The sequence below is a fragment of the Coenobita brevimanus genome, chromosome 26, assembly GCF_032717465.1.
Source record: "Coenobita brevimanus isolate Jiangsu-jjx chromosome 26, ASM3271746v2, whole genome shotgun sequence".
NCBI classification, from domain to species: domain Eukaryota; kingdom Metazoa; phylum Arthropoda; class Malacostraca; order Decapoda; family Coenobitidae; genus Coenobita; species Coenobita brevimanus.
Window position 1 is genome coordinate 49,011,668 of NC_136979.1, and position 19,237 is coordinate 49,030,904.

The 19,237-nt window shown below is 41.4% G+C and overlaps 1 protein-coding gene across 1 annotated transcript in view; it reads left to right on the forward strand.

Moving 5' to 3' along the window:
- The window catches only part of LOC145394038 (uncharacterized), a 160,440-nt gene that overhangs the window by 114,044 nt on the left and 27,159 nt on the right, over positions 1-19,237 (forward strand). Inside the window, exons 5-8 of the mRNA XM_080268008.1 lie at positions 1,813-1,916; positions 8,642-8,765; positions 12,840-12,982; positions 18,856-19,000. Of these exons, the coding sequence (XP_080124134.1) occupies positions 1,813-1,916; positions 8,642-8,765; positions 12,840-12,982; positions 18,856-19,000 (516 nt within the window). The remainder of the gene's footprint in view (positions 1-1,812; positions 1,917-8,641; positions 8,766-12,839; positions 12,983-18,855; positions 19,001-19,237) is intronic.

A 19,237-nucleotide genomic window follows, 5' to 3' on the forward strand; every position in this document is an offset into this window, starting at 1 on the left:
AGACTCTATGTATCCCTTCAGTTTCAAAAATCTCAAACCGAGACATAAAATAGAAAATATCAAAAACAAAATAAGATAACTAGGGTCTAAAGCAGAATGGATAAAAAGAAAAAAACGAATTGAAAAGCAGACATTACCGCGAGCATTTGTGTGTGTTGTGTGTGTGTGTGTGTGTGTGTGTGTGTGTGTGTGTGTGTGTGTGTGTGTTAAGAAAAGCATTGACACATTAATTCGTGATCACTCAACCTTTAGGAAGAGTGACATGATCTTTGTCGGAGATGTCACTAGCGAGAGACTGAGACCTTGTGTGGAAGAGGAGGTTTAAGGAGTATTGGAGTGGTGAGAAAGTGTTGGCTGTGTGAAAAAGAGAGAAAGGGAAATGAGAGAGAGAGAGAGAGAGAGAGAGAGAGAGAGAGAGAGAGAGAGAGAGAGAGAGAATTTATAAGTAGGTGGGTAGGTAGGTAGGTACTCGTTGAGAGAGAGAGAGAGAGTATTGAGAGTAAACGCAATTTCTGTGCTTCTAGTTGGATACGACCGAAAATTTAATCCATTCCTGCCGCGATGTTTTCAGTTCTCTTGCTCTGTCAGACGAATTTTTTAAATCAGTTTTTTTTAATGGAATTTAGAATACAAACCCCTTCAACTCAAGAACTTTTATTTCTTGTTTTTTTCATTTTCATTTTGCCAGACATTATTATTATTATTATTATTTTTTTTTTATTTAGGAGATGATGGTGATGATTATGATGATGATGAGGAGGAGGAGGATGGTGATGATGATGATGATGATGATGGCGATAATGACGATAATGGCAATGATAATGATAATGATAACGAGATACATCAGAAATATAATTCCTCTGACAACCTAATGGGAGTAGAGATTATTAGGAAGATCTAAGTTTCTTTCTCTAATTAGTTGGTAATAAAGATTGTAAAAGTTGAGGGACGGGTCTGGGCTGGGTGCGTGAATTATGGAGAGAGAGAGAGAGAGAGAGAGAGAGAGAGAGAGAGAGAGAGAGAGATTGACAAGATAATTTAATTGACCCTGTTTTAAAACAACCATAAATGCATCTCTCTCTCTCTCTCTCTCTCTCTCTCACACACACACACACACACACACACACACACACACAACCATCTATATTAGGTACACCCTATCGGAGCGCCTTAACTCACTGGACCACAGGCATCCAAACAGTCCGATGCTTGAACTTCAGAAAACGATAAACAGATCCTAAACTTAACAGAATCCTTTAACAGTATTGACAACGACATAATGAAGTTTGTTTTTCGTATTCTGAAACGGAGATGTGGAGAGAGAGAGAGAGAGAGAGAGAGAGAGAGATTGACTATTCTGCGTTTTTATTAAGCTGACAAAGATCCGTAAGTTCTGCTCAGTTCATGGTCAAGCTTAGTCAGAATGGAGTAATAACCAAGGAGACTCAGGCTTTTATTCTCGTCGATTAAGGAAACTCCCTAACACCTCTTCCTCAGTGGTTTATTTTACACAATGCCCATTAACATTTTTTTAATATCTTTTTCATATCGGCATAGATGGCATGAATGACACACAATATTGTAACGCAGCAGTCAGAAATAAATCGGTCAGGAAGAGGTGTTAGGTAAGCTTCCTAACCAAGAAAGTCAGGTTCAAAATTAGTCCAGTTCCGTTGGATGAAAAATAAAAACGACTATAATTATGAATGACATGGTCGTATTATAAGTAGCATAATGAGCTTCGTAGGTCCACTTCCTTAGCGACTTACTCTGTGTATGGCGCCGTATGATGACACTTTAATATCGATAAAGGCTGCATCAGTAACACACAACAGGGTACCGAGGTGAAGGATAAGTCGCTGAAGAAAAAATGTCGCGAAGTCTGTAAAGGTCACTTGAAATACGCCGCCGACATAGTGAGCCCGTGTTCATTATGCCATTATATTTTATTAGAGTTTCATTAATTCCTTTACCGCGAGATGTCTCTTTTAACACCTGAGATTATGGGGAAGACTTCCTGTTTTTCTTGAGGTATTTTCAAGCTGTTTCTCTCGCCATTAGGAAGCCTTCTAAGGTGTGGGGGTTCAGACTTAATACATCTGACTGGTGGATGGACGACGAAAATATGACGGCACTAACACCCACTCTCCTACATGTCTTAGTAAGATACTTGGGAAATTTAAGGTGTTAGACGCAAGATATATACGAGTGAGGAAGAAGTAATTGAAAGCGTGGCAAGCTTGCGAGAATACTGTCCATTATGTATGATTGTCACCGTGATGGACTATGTTTATTGATGTGGAGGTGGATGTGGGAGTGGATGTGGTAGTTCGTGTGAATGTGGAGTTGTGGGTTAGGTTAGATTGGGTTGGGTTGGACTGGACTGAGTAGGGTAGGGTAGAGTAGGGTTAGGTTGGGTTAGGTAGGGTAGTTTAGGTTAAGTTAGGATGGGATAAGAAAGGATAGGATAGCAAAGGATAGGATAGGACAGGGTGTGCAGAGGTATTGAAAAGTGTGGTTAGTTGCGAGAAAGCGGTCCATTATGCATGACTGTCTCTGTGGTGAACTCAGATATTGACAGTAGAATGGACGTGGAGGTGTGTAATGATTGTTGGTGGTGATTGTTGGTGGTGCTTGTGATTAGTGATTGTAGGTAGTGATTGTTGGTGTGGTGGTGGCGGTGAGAGTAATTTGTCACCATTATTGTGGTGATTGTGGCCATTGTTGTCTACGTAGAGGAGGTCATGTTTCTCTCTCTCTCTCTCTCTCTCTCTCTCTCTCTCTATCTCTCCACATATCTGTTTCCAGCATTATGGAAAAAATATTAGTCGGAACTGAACTAAAAAAAAAAAAAAAAGATAACCAAAAGAGGAACAGGTGATTAATTTTTGGTCGAAAAAGGTCAAAGGTCAAAAGAGGAATTGGTGCTGCCATGTCGGGATACCCTATCTGAGTTTTCTTATTGCTGGTATTGTTTTTGGTACCAGCGTTGTTATGTTGTTGTTTTTATTGTTTTTTGTGTTATAGTTGCTGTGCTTGATGTTCCTGTAGTAGCAGCAATAGTAGTAGCAGTACTAGTAATGGTGTTGGTGTTGGTAGTAGTAGTATTAATGGTGGTGGTGGTGGTAGTTGTTGTTGTTATTGTTGTCGTTTACCCAGACTTCGGGGTGTAGTCAATAGCATTCTCGTGTGAATCGTGTGATAAATTAATAAAAAAAAACGGTACGCGACAGTAAGAGCGAAAAAGAAGATGAGTGTGTGATGAAAGAATGATGAGATGGCCACCGAGTTTACTGAAAGAGTGATGAAGTGAGGAGGAAGTGAATGAATGTGCTTTGTGGCTTGGATTTTGATAAGTCTGGGAGTGAGTGAGCTTGGAAACTGATTAGATAAGGAAAATGAGAGCCAAAGTGGGAACATTGAGTGTGGTGAGGTGAGAGAGAGAGAGAGAGAGAGAGAGAGAGAGAGAGAGTTGTGAAAAAGTTATGAGATGGCCGTCGGATCCGATAGAATGAGTGTGCGGTGTGAAGTACGTGAACGAAGACGATTCCGATTCTGTCTTGGAGATTCATACGCTGAGAATATTGCGTTCAGGAGGTAGTGGTCGAGTGGGTTAAGACGCTTCAGTAGGATGTGACCCTAGATGGTTTACTTTTAAGGGGTCACTGGAGTTTGTTCTTCGCACCTAATGGTACTCACGGGTTAGGAACTGGTCACTATTCCTCACTATCCTGACTAAGTATCGTAGCCCAGGGCCCCTACGCTCCTAATGAGGCAATAAAGGAATGGATGAAGGGATAGAACAGGATAGAATAGAGCATGAGAGAAGAGAATACAGTACCGTAGAGAATAAAATAGAAAACAGATAATATAATTGTAGATAGCGTTAGGAGATTGTATAGAAAATAGATAATATAACTGTAGATAGCGTTAGGAACTTGGCATTGCTGTAGGCAGGATAGTGATGCAGTGAGATGTAAGTTATCAGTTGTGCTTCTGTGTAAATTATTTTACTTGTAAACTGATAAACTGATAAAATAAGTACCGGTATAATGTCTATGAGGAGACTGAAAGAGACATTGTTGAAAGATTATGTTGATGTGAGGCGGTCTAGAATGGTTGTCCTACATATCTTGGAAACACTGTGATGCTTGCAGTATTATTCTGCCGAGTATCCTGTGTAGCTCGAATATTAACTGATGCAAACTTGAGCGACAAAAAGGATGAGATAGGCACTGTTGTAGAGAGAGGAGGGAAGGGGAGATGATGATGAAATAGAGATGAAAGATGATGCATGTAGAGCTGGGGGAGGGGAAATGATGCATGTAGAGAGGGGAAGGGGGGAAGGAGGGGAATTGATGATGAATTATTATGCTACTGCTTCTGCCTCGGAAACTGATGTGCTTGGGTTCTGATTAACCTGGAAATTGATACTGTGAGAAAAATGAGTGGAGTGAGTGATGGAATGGGTACTGAGTGTGATGGTGGTGGTTGTTATCCCTACACCGTTGACGTGTCTGCACCTTACTGTGTGTGTGTGTGTGTGTGTGTGTGTGTGTGTGTGTGTGCCTGTTCTGCCAGCTGAGCACGTGTCATCTGTGGCCTTAATCTCTTAAGGGATGACCACAAACAAATGGCCTCCATGTCGCCGTGTCCCCATCCAACCCGAATATAAGCTGTTGGTTGAGGATGTCCTAAGGTGAACTCGATCATATCTGTTTAAGGGTTCCTCTGATGAGTGGATGTCAGAGGGAATGGCATGTAATACAGTGTTCTGATCGACGTGTTGTATTGCCCTGTGCGTGGGAATGAGTATGTAGGTGTTGCTTTAGGGCTAGTGTTGCAGTGTGTGGAGGTGGTATGTCGTTGAAGAGGGTGTGGTGATTTTTATTTGTGTTTGTGTGTGCCTAGTTGTGTTGTGTGTCACTTTGATGTAATGACAAGGGTGTTGTGTAGAGATGTGTGCCTTTCATATCAAGTTATTCTCTAGCAGGGAAGACTTTAATGTCAAGAGTGTGAGTGAGTTGTGGGAGTGGTGTAGGTGCAACTAGTGATGATGCATAGGGCGTTGTTCTGTATGGTCTGCAAGATGGTGTACCTGTGTGTCTATCTATACATCTGTCTGTCTGTCTGCGTGTGTCTGTCTATCCGTCTATAAATATCTATGTATTTGGAATCCTTGTGTGGATGAGAAGGGGGATATGATAGAATTTATATAGAGGATGTGAAACTCGTGGTCGGTAACCTCATCACCCATTTATCTATTAGTCTGATCTATTTTTCCATCTATATGTGTGTGTCTGTCTATCCATATATGTATCTATCTGCCTATGTCTGTCTATCTTTCTATATATCTGTCTGTCTGCTCACTCGTGCTACGTCTAACTCTTCAAATGACAAATGCATATCTGAGTGTCTGCCCTCATAAACATCGATCTCCTTGGTTACTCATCCATCTAACTCATTCACAGGTTGTTAGGTCACGATATAAACGATTCAAATGCACTGATAACGCCAGATGCTTTCAAAACTATTCTGTCTTACCATTGCCTGCTACTCCTCATGTTTCCTTGTCTTCTCTCCTCTTTTATTTCGTTCTCTTCCCTTCCTTTTCGTTCCCTTCCGTTCTGTTCCTTTTCCTGCCTTTCCCTTCCCTTCCAGCACGTTGCACACTGAAACAGTTATGACGATGATGAAAATGATAATACTGCTTATTAAAAATGTCTCTCTTCCCCTGCCCTGCCGTGCCTTAGAGCTGCCCCGTCGCGTGGAGCTTGTGGACGAGGAGAGGGGTCCAGCCAGAGGGGGTGTCTTAGGTCCCTACTACACCCACCACACACTAAGGCTTTCCTGTCTGGCGTTAGGAGGTGAGTCACGAAAATATAAGAGTTACGCATGAATAGGTTTAGAGTATCAGAGTTAGGCAATATTGAGTTAGGCAGAATTGAATTTACATTATTAGAGTTACGCAAGATTGTTACGCAAGAGTGGTTTTACAGTGTTAGTTACGCGAGATTAGATATACGGTATTAGATTTTTGCGATAATAGTGGCGCATTATTAGATGAAGAGCGACATCAAGTTGGAGGGAGCACACTAGGCCACACTACACACACTTAGGCAATCGTTTGTAGCTTTAGGAGGTAAGGTAACATATCTGAAAGTAACTTAGGTATTTACGAACGCCTTACATAGATTTTTTTTAAATATCTTAGGAGAAGAGTTAAGATTGGAATAACAAAGGAATTTAACTTTAACGAAAGCCCTACGTGAAGTTTCTGTCTTAAGAAAAATATTAAGATCGGAATATGTAGAGGTATTTTTAGCTACGTATGAATGCCTTATGAGGATTTTCTTTCTTAGGAGAAATAGTTGGGAATATTTTAAGACTAGCTTTAGGGAATGAGTTATACCACATTGTCACTCAGCTCCATAGGAATATCTTACGCGAGACTATTTTTTTATCCTAAGAAAAACGTTAATTTCTTAGAATATTTTAAGACTTTTTCTTGAGAATGTGGCTACATTTACTTTTACATTTTTTTTTTTCTGTCTTGGTATCCTGCCGTGCCTTGGTGATGCTCTACCGTGCCCTGCCATGCCCTGGCGTGCCCTGGCGTTGTCCTGCCGTGTCCCAGGCGTGCCCCCACCCAAGCTAACGTGGTGGCGAGACAACCGAATCATCAAAACAGGAGGGGAGGTGGTTGACGGGCCAGCCAGGGCAAGTATTATTTATTATTATTATTGACAGTAGTAGTAGTAGTAGTAGTAGTAACAGTAGTAGTAGTCGCAGTAGCAGTAGCTGTAGTAGTAGTAGACGGCCCAAGAAGAGCTCGCATTTTACTCTCGATACTTTTTACAGTTTTTCCATTACTCTTCATACTTTTACATGTTACTCTTTGCCTAGGGTTAGTAGCGTACCATTTACCATTTACACTTCGATTTTGTACTCTAACTTTGATATTTTGTACTTTAAGCCTTTTTGAAGTTTTTGTTCCTGATTTTATGCTTTCTATACTGTTGTTTATATACTGCTAGATTCTGTACTTTATATTATATATTTTTAGCTTTTTTTCTATATCTATCTATCTATCTATATACCTAGGTTGCTTCCCCCAAGGAAAGGGAGGTAGCCGAGACAGGACGACACACTCTCCATTTACTCATCCATTCAAACACATTCATTCACATCTTAGCCCCAAAGGGGCGCTGTATGTATTTCCAGTGTGCTGTATCCTCAATGATTTTTATATTCAAAGTTTTGTACCTTTGGGCTCCATAGAACGCAATGTTAACATATAGTACAGCTGGACGTCCCTATGAGGCGTGTACGGGCCGGTCGCTATAACATACGTGCATAAATACATACATTTTTGTCTCTGTATCTTATGTCATATATTTCAATCCTCATTCTTCTTTCTAGTGTTCTTCTGTATGATTTATGCCAGTTATTTTACGGCTGTTCTATAATTTTTCATACATTGCCTCTATAATTTATGTCATATATTTTACTTTCATGGTCTAAACTTTCATATATTTATGTTAAGAATAAGATAGTAATGATAGATATGTAGAAATGAATGTGCTTTGGGGAAATTAGAGAAGGAGGGAGGGAGAGTAAACTGCAACAAGTATAATCTTCCCTTAGCTTTCATTGATTTTACCTCATACACTATTAATATCTTTAGTTCCCTTTTCACCTTTTTCATCATTTTAGCTCCAATTTTTATATGTTTCAGTTCTGTTATTATTTTGTGTTTCTATGGTTTATTGTTCTTATATTTCCTCTCCCCTGTCTTCCATTCACCCTTTTCATTCTCCGTTACATTACCTTCCATCTTTCTTTTACTTCTTTCTCTCTAACCCTCCCTCACTTCTTCCCCTCATCCTCCTTATTTCCTTCTTCTTCCCTTCTGTAACTCAGGCCCTGTGCTCTAGACGACGCCTTCACGTGGTGGCAGTGATATCCAGGCGGTGGAGAGGCCCATTTATACAAACGTCCTTCATTTCTTTCCCTATCCCCCGAAACAAGGATGCTGACAGTCCATAAATGTGTCATTCTCTCTCGAAATTTTAATCTAACAGTCTACTTACCTAAAATATGCAGATAGATAGATAGGAAGGTAGGTAGATAGATAGATAGACTGATAGATGAATTGATAGATTACACGACACGACCCTTCCACTTTACTCAACTTCCTTGTCGTCATCCGACCTCACTGTGCCCGAGTTAAATGACCGAGGCTCAAATTAAATCCATTCCAAGAACAGCTCTCGAAATCTCTGTGTATTTTTCTGGTGTGAAGCAGTTTTATGCTCATTTCAGCCATGATTCACAAAATGGCAATTAAAAACTTATGTCCCATTCCTTTTGATGTTGCTTTCAGGATTATTTTGATTATTTTGTGGACGATAGAGTATTTTTTCCATTAGTGGTATCTTTAAAACTGTAGATTAAAGACATTGGGGATTTTTAAGTAAATATACAAGCTATATACGAATAATAATGTCTTTTCTTGTATTTTCTGATGGGAAGAATTTAACAACTAATATTCTAAGTGAAAAATATAGAAGAAAATGGTTATATATGAACTGCCAACTAATAATCATCTCCTTCATCTTTGTTGTGTTTACGTGTGCAGGTGAGGAGCCAGCTTGTGATCCCCGGTGTGCCTCGCTCTTGGCACAACCACACTCTGTCCTGTACGGCCTCCAACACACCCCTTGCAGCACCCGCCACCGCCACCGCCACCATAACGCTATATCGTAAGTACCATACCATACCATACACATTTCACTCTCCTCACACCACAGAACTCTTAGTACACCCCCTCGTCACCAGATCGCAGCTCGCCACCCTTATTACACCCACACACCACACCACACCACGTCACACCAAACCACACCACTCCACACCACACCACACCACCACAGCGTCTGAGTTATGGGTGTGGGGTCGGGTGTATGCGTCTCACTCCCTGAAATATGGGGTCGCCACCCTACAGAGTCATTATTAAGACCTCGCTTATTATTTTCCTCCAGGTGTATTAATTTCAGCATCACGTTTCACTTCATATGTGCATATTTCCTGACATACATACATGCATACAGGCACATGCATGCATACATACATACACATAGATACACATTTGCATATACATACATTCATACATACATACATACGCTAAAATTCTTTCGTGTGTTCACTTTTTGCCTCTAGAAATGATAAATTATGATGATGATGATGGCGTGGTGGTGGTAGTGATGATGATGATGATAATGATGAAGAGACCATATTTCTAGGGATTTTGCTCAGCTGATTCAAATCGTCTGGTTTTAGCTTAATAAAGTACGTTCATAGGAGGGAAGAGTTTATCGATGTGTGTGTGTGTGTGTGTGTGTGTGTGTGTGTGTGTCCTCAGCTAAACCAAATCTTCCCGTATCAACCTAATAAAAAAAAAAAAAGAATAGAAGGAAAGAAAGCTAAGTCCGTCCATAGCAGCTAAATTGTCAAACTTGAGTCTTTGTACAACAGTATCGTTCCACTGATACCAAACTTAAACAAAACTAACACTATTCTCAACGAAACCAGCCAAAGTTTTATCCTGGCGAAGGAATTACTTTAGGAGATTAAACTAGGAATGTGGATCAAGAGACCTATACTCATTTCACCTTAATCTGGTTTTAAATTGCCACCTTTCTCCATCTTGAATGCTGAGTTTAGAAGTATTTTAACACTATATGGTGCTAGTCACGAAGAAGTGCTATAGAAGGGATGTAAAGCTGCAGTGTAATTATTTCTACCACTGAGCGTCGTGAAATGAGCTGCAAAGGGACGAAAATTTGGGCCAAGTTAATGTGAAAGGACTGTATCATCATTAACTACTTCAGGAGGTAGTTTTACTCGTAGTAGTAGTTGCAGTCCCAGTTTCATTTGTTAGGTGAACCCAGGGGACTCCAGGCCGAAGTTGGTTTCTGACAGTTCATCCTCCTCTTGGGGGAGTGGGAAGTAATTGAGGGACATTTGTATAACCAGGTAGTTACCTGGCCAGTTGTATCAGCGCCTCCACATGAAGGCGTCCCACTCCAGTTTCAGGAAGTAAGGGAATCGTGTTGTTGTTGTTGTGTGTGATGATGATGATGATAATTAGGGCCGGATCCAGCACTGAAAAAGTGGTGGTGGTGGTTGGGGGGGGGGATGAGTCCTAGCGGAATTCCACAAGTTTGAATTCATGCTAACTCATTACCAAATTCCTCAAAATTCATTACCAAATCACTCTTTTCATGGAGATGATTCTGTGGGTAATATCTGTGTGAGATGTTTATTGCATATATTGTAGTAAATAACGTTCTTTTAAGTAATCGTTGGTCTGCCGACAATATAGTGAGAACGCTCCCCCACGGCGTCCCTCAATAAATCTTTACCTGATGGTGATAATGATGATGATGATGATGACGATGACACCCATTTCCCCCTGAAAGTTTAAAGAAGATGATTTGTTTTCCAGGCTAAAGAGAGAGGTAGGAAAAAACATCAACGTAATTCGTGCATATTTTCATTCTGTGTTCTCTCTCCAGCATTTCTCACTGATTTAGGATTGCATGAGGGAAAAATGAGTTGAGAAATGAGGCAAAGTGTGGGTGCTAATGCGTTCTGGACCCGAAGCATAGACTGGGGGAGAAAAAAATGGTCAGTCACATATTATCCGTTTGCGTTTCTCATGCCGATCGGGGTCTTCGATAAAGTTTGTTTCCCTCCTGTCCCTGTGTCTGCATTAAGCTTTAGTGAAAAAGAGTAACCGGTCACATATTATCCCTTTGCGTTTCTCATACTGCTGGGAATCTTAGACAAAGTTTGTGTTCCCTCTTGTCCTTGTGTCTGCGTCCACCTTGCGTGCGCTTTCGGTAAAATGAGTACCCTGTTTAAATTAGCCCTTACGCGGTTAATATTAGTAAAAGAATATGTTTACTTTGGACAATAAGTACTACAGTATTCATTGTTATTGCTCAGAAACTAGTCACTCATGCACGAACGATATCAGTAGCAGTATGGCAGACGCAGATATGACAGGTATGGATAGTGCATTTTTTTAACCCAGGATGGAAAAAAAGCATCGGTGGGTGAACGAGTGGTGTAAGAAATGAGATCAGTATGAGATTTTACGAAAGGATGGAAGAGTCAGTGAACCAGATGATTACAGAATTACATGTGCGTGGGTAGTGCATGCTGATGTGCTCAGGATGGTAACAAGTGTAATTTTAAACAAGAATACCGTAGTGTCATGCAAGGAAGGTAGTAGGCAGTGACGAGTTAATGACCTATGTTACACTTACATTGCTTAGTATACCTTTGTTGCGCAGAAAAAAATAATAATTTCTTCAATCGGTTTTTAGTCTTCTATATTGTCCCTTAATTATCAATATTAATAAGCAATATCGTTAATTATGAAGTGATCGTTCATGGTCCATATGACACATAGGGAGGTAACCATGGCAACCTGGATGACGCACCTGTGTTAATAATTCCCCTTAACATCCAAATTAGGCCTCTCAGTAAAACACCACACCTGGGTAGAAAATTACGGTGTTGTGTGCAGAATAAATCGCTAAGGGAGAGGTGTAACGAAGCCTCTCCTGCCCAAAACCCCTCAACTGGACGAAATGCGGCCGTAAATGAGAGAGGCTTGGGTCCGCGCTGCCAGTTTTGTCCGGTCATTTTTCTCTTTTCGCTATTTTTCTTTTTTTTCCTCGGGTTTAGAATTTTCAGGAGGGTAATACTTCCCTTGTAGTGTGTTTAGGACTCGCTCACCCACATTCTGTTGCTTTCACTCGCTCTCTTTCTTGCTTTCTCTGTCAGTTTATCTTGGTTCTTGATTACCGTACTCTCTCTCTCTCTCTCTCTCTCTCTCTCTCTCTCTCACACACACACACACACACACACACACACACACACACACACACACACACACACACACACACACACACACACACACACACACACACACACACACACACACACACACACACACACACACACACACACACACACACACACGCGCAAATTCAGGGACAAACATTTACATAGCACACACACATGCACGCAGACACAAGAGCATAAACACATTCATGACCACAAATATGCAGACACACCATACATACACACAGAATAACAAGCAAACACACATAAACACGCATACATACATACCATACGGACGTACACGTACATAACCATACATACATACATACGGACTTACACGTACATAACCATACATACATACATGAATACATACATCTCATCACAAAGGCAAAATGAAAAACAGTGAAAAAACTACGAGGGAAAAAATGAGCCTGGAAAACACGCCCTCCTAGAGAGAGAGAGAGAGAGAGAGAGAGGCAAAAACTACTGTGTATTGGGAACGTGATTTTCTTTTTACGTGATTTTTTGCATCTAATTAAAATTGGATTTGAATGGAAAAATAGCAGAAATTAAAGAAAATGTTTTTATGCACGGAAGAAGGAACCAAAGGTCAGGAACCCGCAAATTATTCCCTCCAAGAAAAAACAAGATAACAGAGAGACAGATCCACGATCCGTTATCGTAATAGTGAAGGAAGAAGAAATATATGATAATAGGGATGAGAAAGGTGAATTGAGTTTGATGAAGCTAATGATGATGATAATCATCCTCTCTCTCTCTCTCTCTCTCTCTCTCTCTCTCTCTCTCATAGTTAGATAGATAGATATAGGTAGATAGGTGAATAAATATAGATAGATAATAATGCTTCTTATATTAATATTGGGCATATTGAAATTAAATATATATATATTTTTTAATTACAGTGTTGCCGCGTAGTGTGATCGTGGTGACTCCCCCTGTGGTGCGGGCAGGGCAGCGGGCGACGGTGACCTGCACTGTGGAAGGGTCACTACCACCCCCTACCCTGACCTGGTCCTTCAGAGGGCAAGCCATCACGCCTACAAGGGTGAGGGAGGGAAAGGGAAGAGGGAAGGGGGGAGACTGTGAAAGATGATAGTCCTGTGCTAAATATAGGTAGAAGAGAGAGAGAGAGAGAGAGAGGCATCGTTAGGATTCCAATAGCTTGAATAATGAGTGAATGAGAGTGTGGCCCATTTAATTACGTGGACTTTTGATTAGTTTCTCCTTGTGTAGGTTTGAATGGTGATGATGATGATGATGATAAGGAAGGGGGAAAGATGGAAAGGGAGGGAGAGAAAGAGCAAAAGGTGAAAGGAAGGGATGAGAGAAGTAGGAGGAAGTGTGAGAGAGAGAAGGGAAGAGAGGAGGGAGAGAAATGAGAGAGGAGGGCGGGAGGGAGGGAGGGAATTAGTCGAGGATATAATAGGATAGATGAGAAGTAGTGTTGTGTGTGTGTGTGTGAGAGAGAGAGAGAAAGAGAGAGAGAGAGAGAGAAATGTAGAGGGGAAGTGAAAGCAGGGAGGGAGGAAAGAAAAAGTGAGAAACATGGGATTTAATGAGAGAGAGAGAGAGTGGCTGGCTCACTCACTCACAGGTAAAGTTGGTCGTGTCTCAGGTATTGGGTTTCTTCCTCATTTCCTCACTCTCTCATTTTCTCCACTCGCTTTATCTCCTTATATCTTGCTCACTCTCTTTCTTTCTCCTTCATCCTCTCTTACCTTATTCTCTTGCTTTAATTTCTCTCATCTTCACTCCCTTTTCATTTCTTCTTTACTCTGTTTTTCCCTGTTTTTCTTTAATACTGTGCTCTCCCTTTATTAAAAATTTCAATGACTCTTTCTCCTTGTTTCACTTCTTATGCTTTCTTGTTTGTCTGTCTGTCCTTCTTTGTAACTACACATAATCCTTTGAGGTAACTAAATTCTACTGTCCTTAATGGGTCATTTCTGCTGATGACATATAATTCTAGACTTTGACACGTAATTATAGCTCACATCATTCTTCCCACAGACACTCCTTCCCCATTTGTACTTAGCTAGCTTGGTCAAGGGTTATTTTTGGCCATCACTCTCCCTCTGGGAAGGTTTGGTCCTGGACTGTAACATAGATGGATTAATAGCAGATACAGATATAATATTATAATGACAGATTTGAATGGCAACGGTATATATTTTAGTATGTGGATGAATTTAATTTTTCAGTGCAGTTTCAGTCATTCATTTAATCCTTTCTCCCAGGTGAGATAAAATCCAGGCCTCTAAAGGGATAGGAGTTAATTCTGTCTGGAATTTTATAATTTTCTGTGGACTAAAAATACTCGCGTAGAATGGGCTCATTGTGGCTATTACGTGTGTGTGATGTGTGTCTGTGTAATTTTGTCGTTTTGTTTATCAGTATATGTCTATCCTTCTGTCTGTCCATCTGTGTGTATCTGTCTATTTATCTATCTGTCTGTCTACCTATCTATGTCTATTTGTCTGCCGTATCTATGTATGCATCTCTTCTATAACTGTCAAATCTTTTGGTTAATATTTTAGATGTAACATTTTGTAAGAGCCTTAGCACCTGTGTGTGAGTGTACACTCCCCCCCCCCTCATTCTCTCCCTCTCTCTCTCTCTCTCTCTCTCTCTCTCTGTCTGTGCCTTCACCAAGCGGGTCTTCATAATAGGGCTTTGTGGAGAAGACGGGGGGGGGGGGTGACGAGACTGGAGGAAGGAATGGAGAGAATGGAGGGGTGGAGGGAGGGAACGAGTCTATTGTTTGGAGGCAGCAGCTTGTATTGGGTTTTATTTACTGGCTATATCCTTACTCTGCCTATTGTTGGCTTGATTATTTTTATCCTGCCTTTGTCTTTATTCTTGTTGCTTTGTTTTTATATTATTGTTATGTGATGTTACGATGTTGTTAGTTTTTTTTGTAGTAAGCCTGGTGGCCTAGTGGGTTAGGGCTATTTAGTCGGATGTAGCTTTTAAGGGTCTGTAGGTTGGTTGGGGTTTATTGCTCACATAATTCAGCTCAAGGATGAGCGACTGATCACTGGCATTAAATATATGGAATGAGTAGGCTAGCCCCGGCCCCTCATGCTGTGGAGTATGGTAATGTGAGGAGTGGCAGTGTGGAGTGTGGCAGTGTGTGGTATGCGGCAGTGTCAGGTGTGGCTGGGATCATACGATTATTCTAGTGTTAATCTCGTGCAATGGCCCAATTTTTCATGTTTTACTATAGTTCTATCTCTGAATCATTCCCACGTAGTTTTAGTTGATAATGATGATATTAATTGATTCTGTGACTACGATAAGTATGAGAAGAGAGAGAGAGAGAGAGAGAGAGAGAGAGAGAGAGAGAGAGAGAGGCCTCAAGGGAGCAAAGAGAGAGACCCAACAATACGGGATGCAAAATGAGCAAAGACAGACGGACAGACCCACCCAACAGTACCCCATCCACAGCCAGCAGGAAAAAAGCAAGAAAAAAAAAGTCCCCCAAGCATCTCAGGAAAAATCTTTGAAATTCTGTGGAGGGAAGTGTGAGTAGTGTAAATAGTTAGGTTGCCCTTTGTTCCTTACTGAGTAGGATGGACAGCTAGTGTGGCCTCAGCTAAGCAGATCTAACATAATCTATCACATGAATTAACGTTGCCTAGTCTAACCAGATTTAACATAGCAAATTTGAGTTTATTTAGCTTTGCCGTATTTGATCAAAGTTAAAATATCCCAAGCTAACTTTTTTATTTTTTGCTGATGCTGTTTTTGTTGTTGTTTATGTTCATGTGATCATAGGCTTATATGGAATTGAACCCGGTACACTGCAGACTTAAGTTGTCCTTATGCAAGCCACCATCCTCCTTTCGGGGGAGAGGGATGGAGCTGAAGGATGTTTGTGTAAGGTAACTTAATTAAATAACCCACCCAGACCAAACCCAGCCAAATTAACCTCTCCAAGCCCAACCCAACCCAGCCAAACTAACCTCTCCAAGCCTAACCCAGACGTACCCAAGCCTAACCCCATCTCCTCCCTCCACCCACCCCGCCACCTCACACATATTCGGTTCAGAAGTTGTGGTTTATAGGCTGGTTGAACGAGAGGGAAAAGGGGGGAGGGGAGAGGGGGGAGAAGAGGTAGGAGGGAGAGGAGGAGGAGGAGCATAGGAAAGGAAGAAAGAGGAGGAATGTGAAGGAAGTTTGAGGGAGGAAGGAAGGGGAGAGGTAGGGTAAGGAGGAGGAGGGGAGAGATAGTAGGAGGGAGAGGAATAGGAGTATAGGAGGGAGAAAAGTGGAGGGACGTGAAGGAACTTGGAGGGTGGAAGACAGGAAGGAAAGCAGGAAGAAGGGAGAAGGAACTAGAAAGAGGGAAGGAAGGGGAGGAAGTAAGAGAGAGAAAAGACAATGATGAATATAGAAAGGAAGAGGAGATGAAGAAAAGAAGAAAAGAACAGAGAGAAGAAAGAAAGTGGAAGATGGAGGAGAAAGATAAGGTGTGGAATATAAGGTGGAAGGAGCAAGAGAGAAAAATAGAGCGACAGGAATGTAGAAAGGGAGTTAATATAGAAAGCAGGAGAAACAGAAGAAAGAAAGGACTTGAAGGAAGAAAATAAGATGAGAAAGAACTCGGGAGAGAAGATGGGACGGAAGAGAGAGAGAGAGAGAGAGGGAGAACAAATAGACAATGAGAGCTTGTGTGAAATAGGTGGGAAAAAGTGTGAGAGCGAAAGAAAAGGAAATGAGAGGAGGGCAAGAGGAGGTTGTACATAAGAGAGAGACAGACAGACAGAGAAACATGTTAAGAGAAATATATTTGCAACACGAAGAGGAAGTAAAGAGAAGAAGCGAGAGTTGGATATGGAAAAGGAAGAGAAATAAGAGAAGGAAGGAGAGAGAGAAAAGAGGAATTGAAGGTGAAAGGAAAAGAGGGGAGGAAGGAGAGGAATTAGGAGAGAGGAAGGGAGAGAATGAAGAGAGAGAGGGGAGATAACGGAAGAACAGAAGGAAGGAGAACTTGAGAAGAGAAAAGGAGAGAAGTAAAGAGTAAAGGAAAGAGGAAAGGGGAGAACAAACGAAGAAACAAAGAATAGATATTAAAGAAGGAAGAGAGAGTAAAGGAGAAAAGTAAGGAAGAAACAGTAGAGGGGGGAGAGGAGTAAATATGGGAGAAAGCGAGAGAGAAAGGAGAAGCTTTGAGGTAAAAAGAAGAGAAAAAAATGTGTGTGAGAGAGAGAGAGAGAGAGAGAGAAGAGAGAGAGGAAACTAGTTTTTATACTACAAGTAAAAAATCAAAACTTCAGTGCGTGAAATTAAAAGAGGAGGAGGAGAGGCTGAGAAAAATGCGTGTGTGTGTGTGAGAGAGAGAGAGAGAGAAAGTGTGTGTGTGTGTGTGTGTGTGTGTGTGTGTGTGTGTGTGTGTGTGTGTGTGTGTGTGTGTAAAATTAGCAGAGAAGAGGAGGGCAAAGAAAGATGAGCAGGGGAGCGAAATTAGAGAGAGGAGGGGGCCATGGAAGATGTGTGTGAGAGAGTGGGAAAAAGAAATTGTGAAGAAAGTGTGAAATTAAAGAGAAGGATGGGACCAAGTTAGATGTGTGAGAGGTAGAGAGAGGGGGGAAAGGGGGAGAAGAGAGAGGAAGGTGAGAGACGAAGAGGAAGAAAAGAGACGGAAAATTGAGAGAAGGGGGAGGGGAAGAAAGTTGAAAGACAAAGGGAGCAAGGGGGACAAAACTGAAAGAAAGAGGGAAAGGAAAAGTAGATAGACAGTTAGATAGAAAGGAAAGAGAGAGAGAAAGACGTATTAGACAGAAAGAGCAAAGTCACGTTAGACTGCAAACGAGAAAGAAAAAAATCAGAGAGAGAGAGAGAGAGAGAGCGAGCGAGAACGTAGATGCAGCAAGTTCGCCAAAGTTGGTGTGCACTAAGAGGGGAAAGGTATTAGGGAAGTGTCGCGCCAGGCCGCAATTCCGCCGCAAGACAATAGATGGCGTTGGCTCGGAGAATTTGTAGACTTTTTCTGTTTCCTGCTTCTGCCCCGTGAGGAATGGAACGCGAGGCCAAGTTTTGAGGTGTGTGTGGGCTGTGAGGTGTTTGTGTGAGTGTCTGGGCGGTTTGTTAAGGTGTTTGTGTATGGGTGTCTGGGCGGTTTGTTAAGCTGTTTTATTGTGTTTGAGGTGTTTTAATGCGTTTGTTGTTGAGTTAAAAGGTTATATAGTTTCTTCTTTATGAGTTTATCTGTGTTACCCGTAGGAAATCAGACTGACGAAATTTTGTGTGAGTTTAACGCCTGTGAGGTGGTGATAGGTTGTCAAGGGCTTGAATGGAGTGTTAATAAGTGTGTGGCCCATTTCACTGAGCATCCTGTTGATTAGTTTTTCCTGTAACGCAATTTTTTCTTGTTTTCTCTGCCTTACCTCGCCCCAGCCTTAGGTGGGAAAGAGTGGTCGAGATGACGATTTATGTCCACATTATTGCAGAATAAACGACTGTGTGTGTGTGTGTGTGTGTGTGTGTGTGTGTGTGTGTGTGTGTGTGTGTGTGTGGAAAAAGAGAGGTAATGAGCGAGAAAAAGAGAGAGAAAGGGAAAGTTCATTAGTGGAATGGAGGAGAGGTGTTCATGAATGGATTAGGAGAGAGAGAGAGAGAGCGTGAAATTATTAAATCCTGTGACACCTGACGCAAACCAGCATGAAAACAGGCGATAAATTTCAGCCACCTATCAATTATATTTCAGCATAGCCTAGTGTTACCCCATCCCCTTTATGTGTGGAATAAAAGAGATGATGGTGATGGTGATTAAAGTAGTGAAGATGGGCGAGGACGTTGATGACTGAGTGTACGAGTAGATGCTGATGACGATTGTGGTTACTGATGATGACGGAGATGACTCGATATTGAATAATAATAATAATAATAATAATAATAATAATAATACCCTAACAGACGGAGACAGAGGGCTTGGTGTCGATATCCATTGCTGGAGTTGAGGTGGACCGAGGTGACAACGGTGCAGAAGTATCTTGCACCGCGCGGAACCCTGCAGTGCCCGGATCCAAGCTCACTAATTCTTCTGCCGTCACTGTTCACTGTAAATATTATTTAACTTATCTGTTTTTAAGATATTGGGTTGCTATGATTTCTTTTAAGTATCTGACTCCGGGGATAGACTAGGCAGTCCGTTCCCAAATTCTCAGAAATGATAATATGTAGCAAAAAGTATCGCACACGCACATCCTTTCCTCTTATAGTAACCCAAAAAATCTGTCATACTTTTCCTGCTTGTTACCCCTGCAATACAATGATATTTTCTGTTGTATTCTAGCTA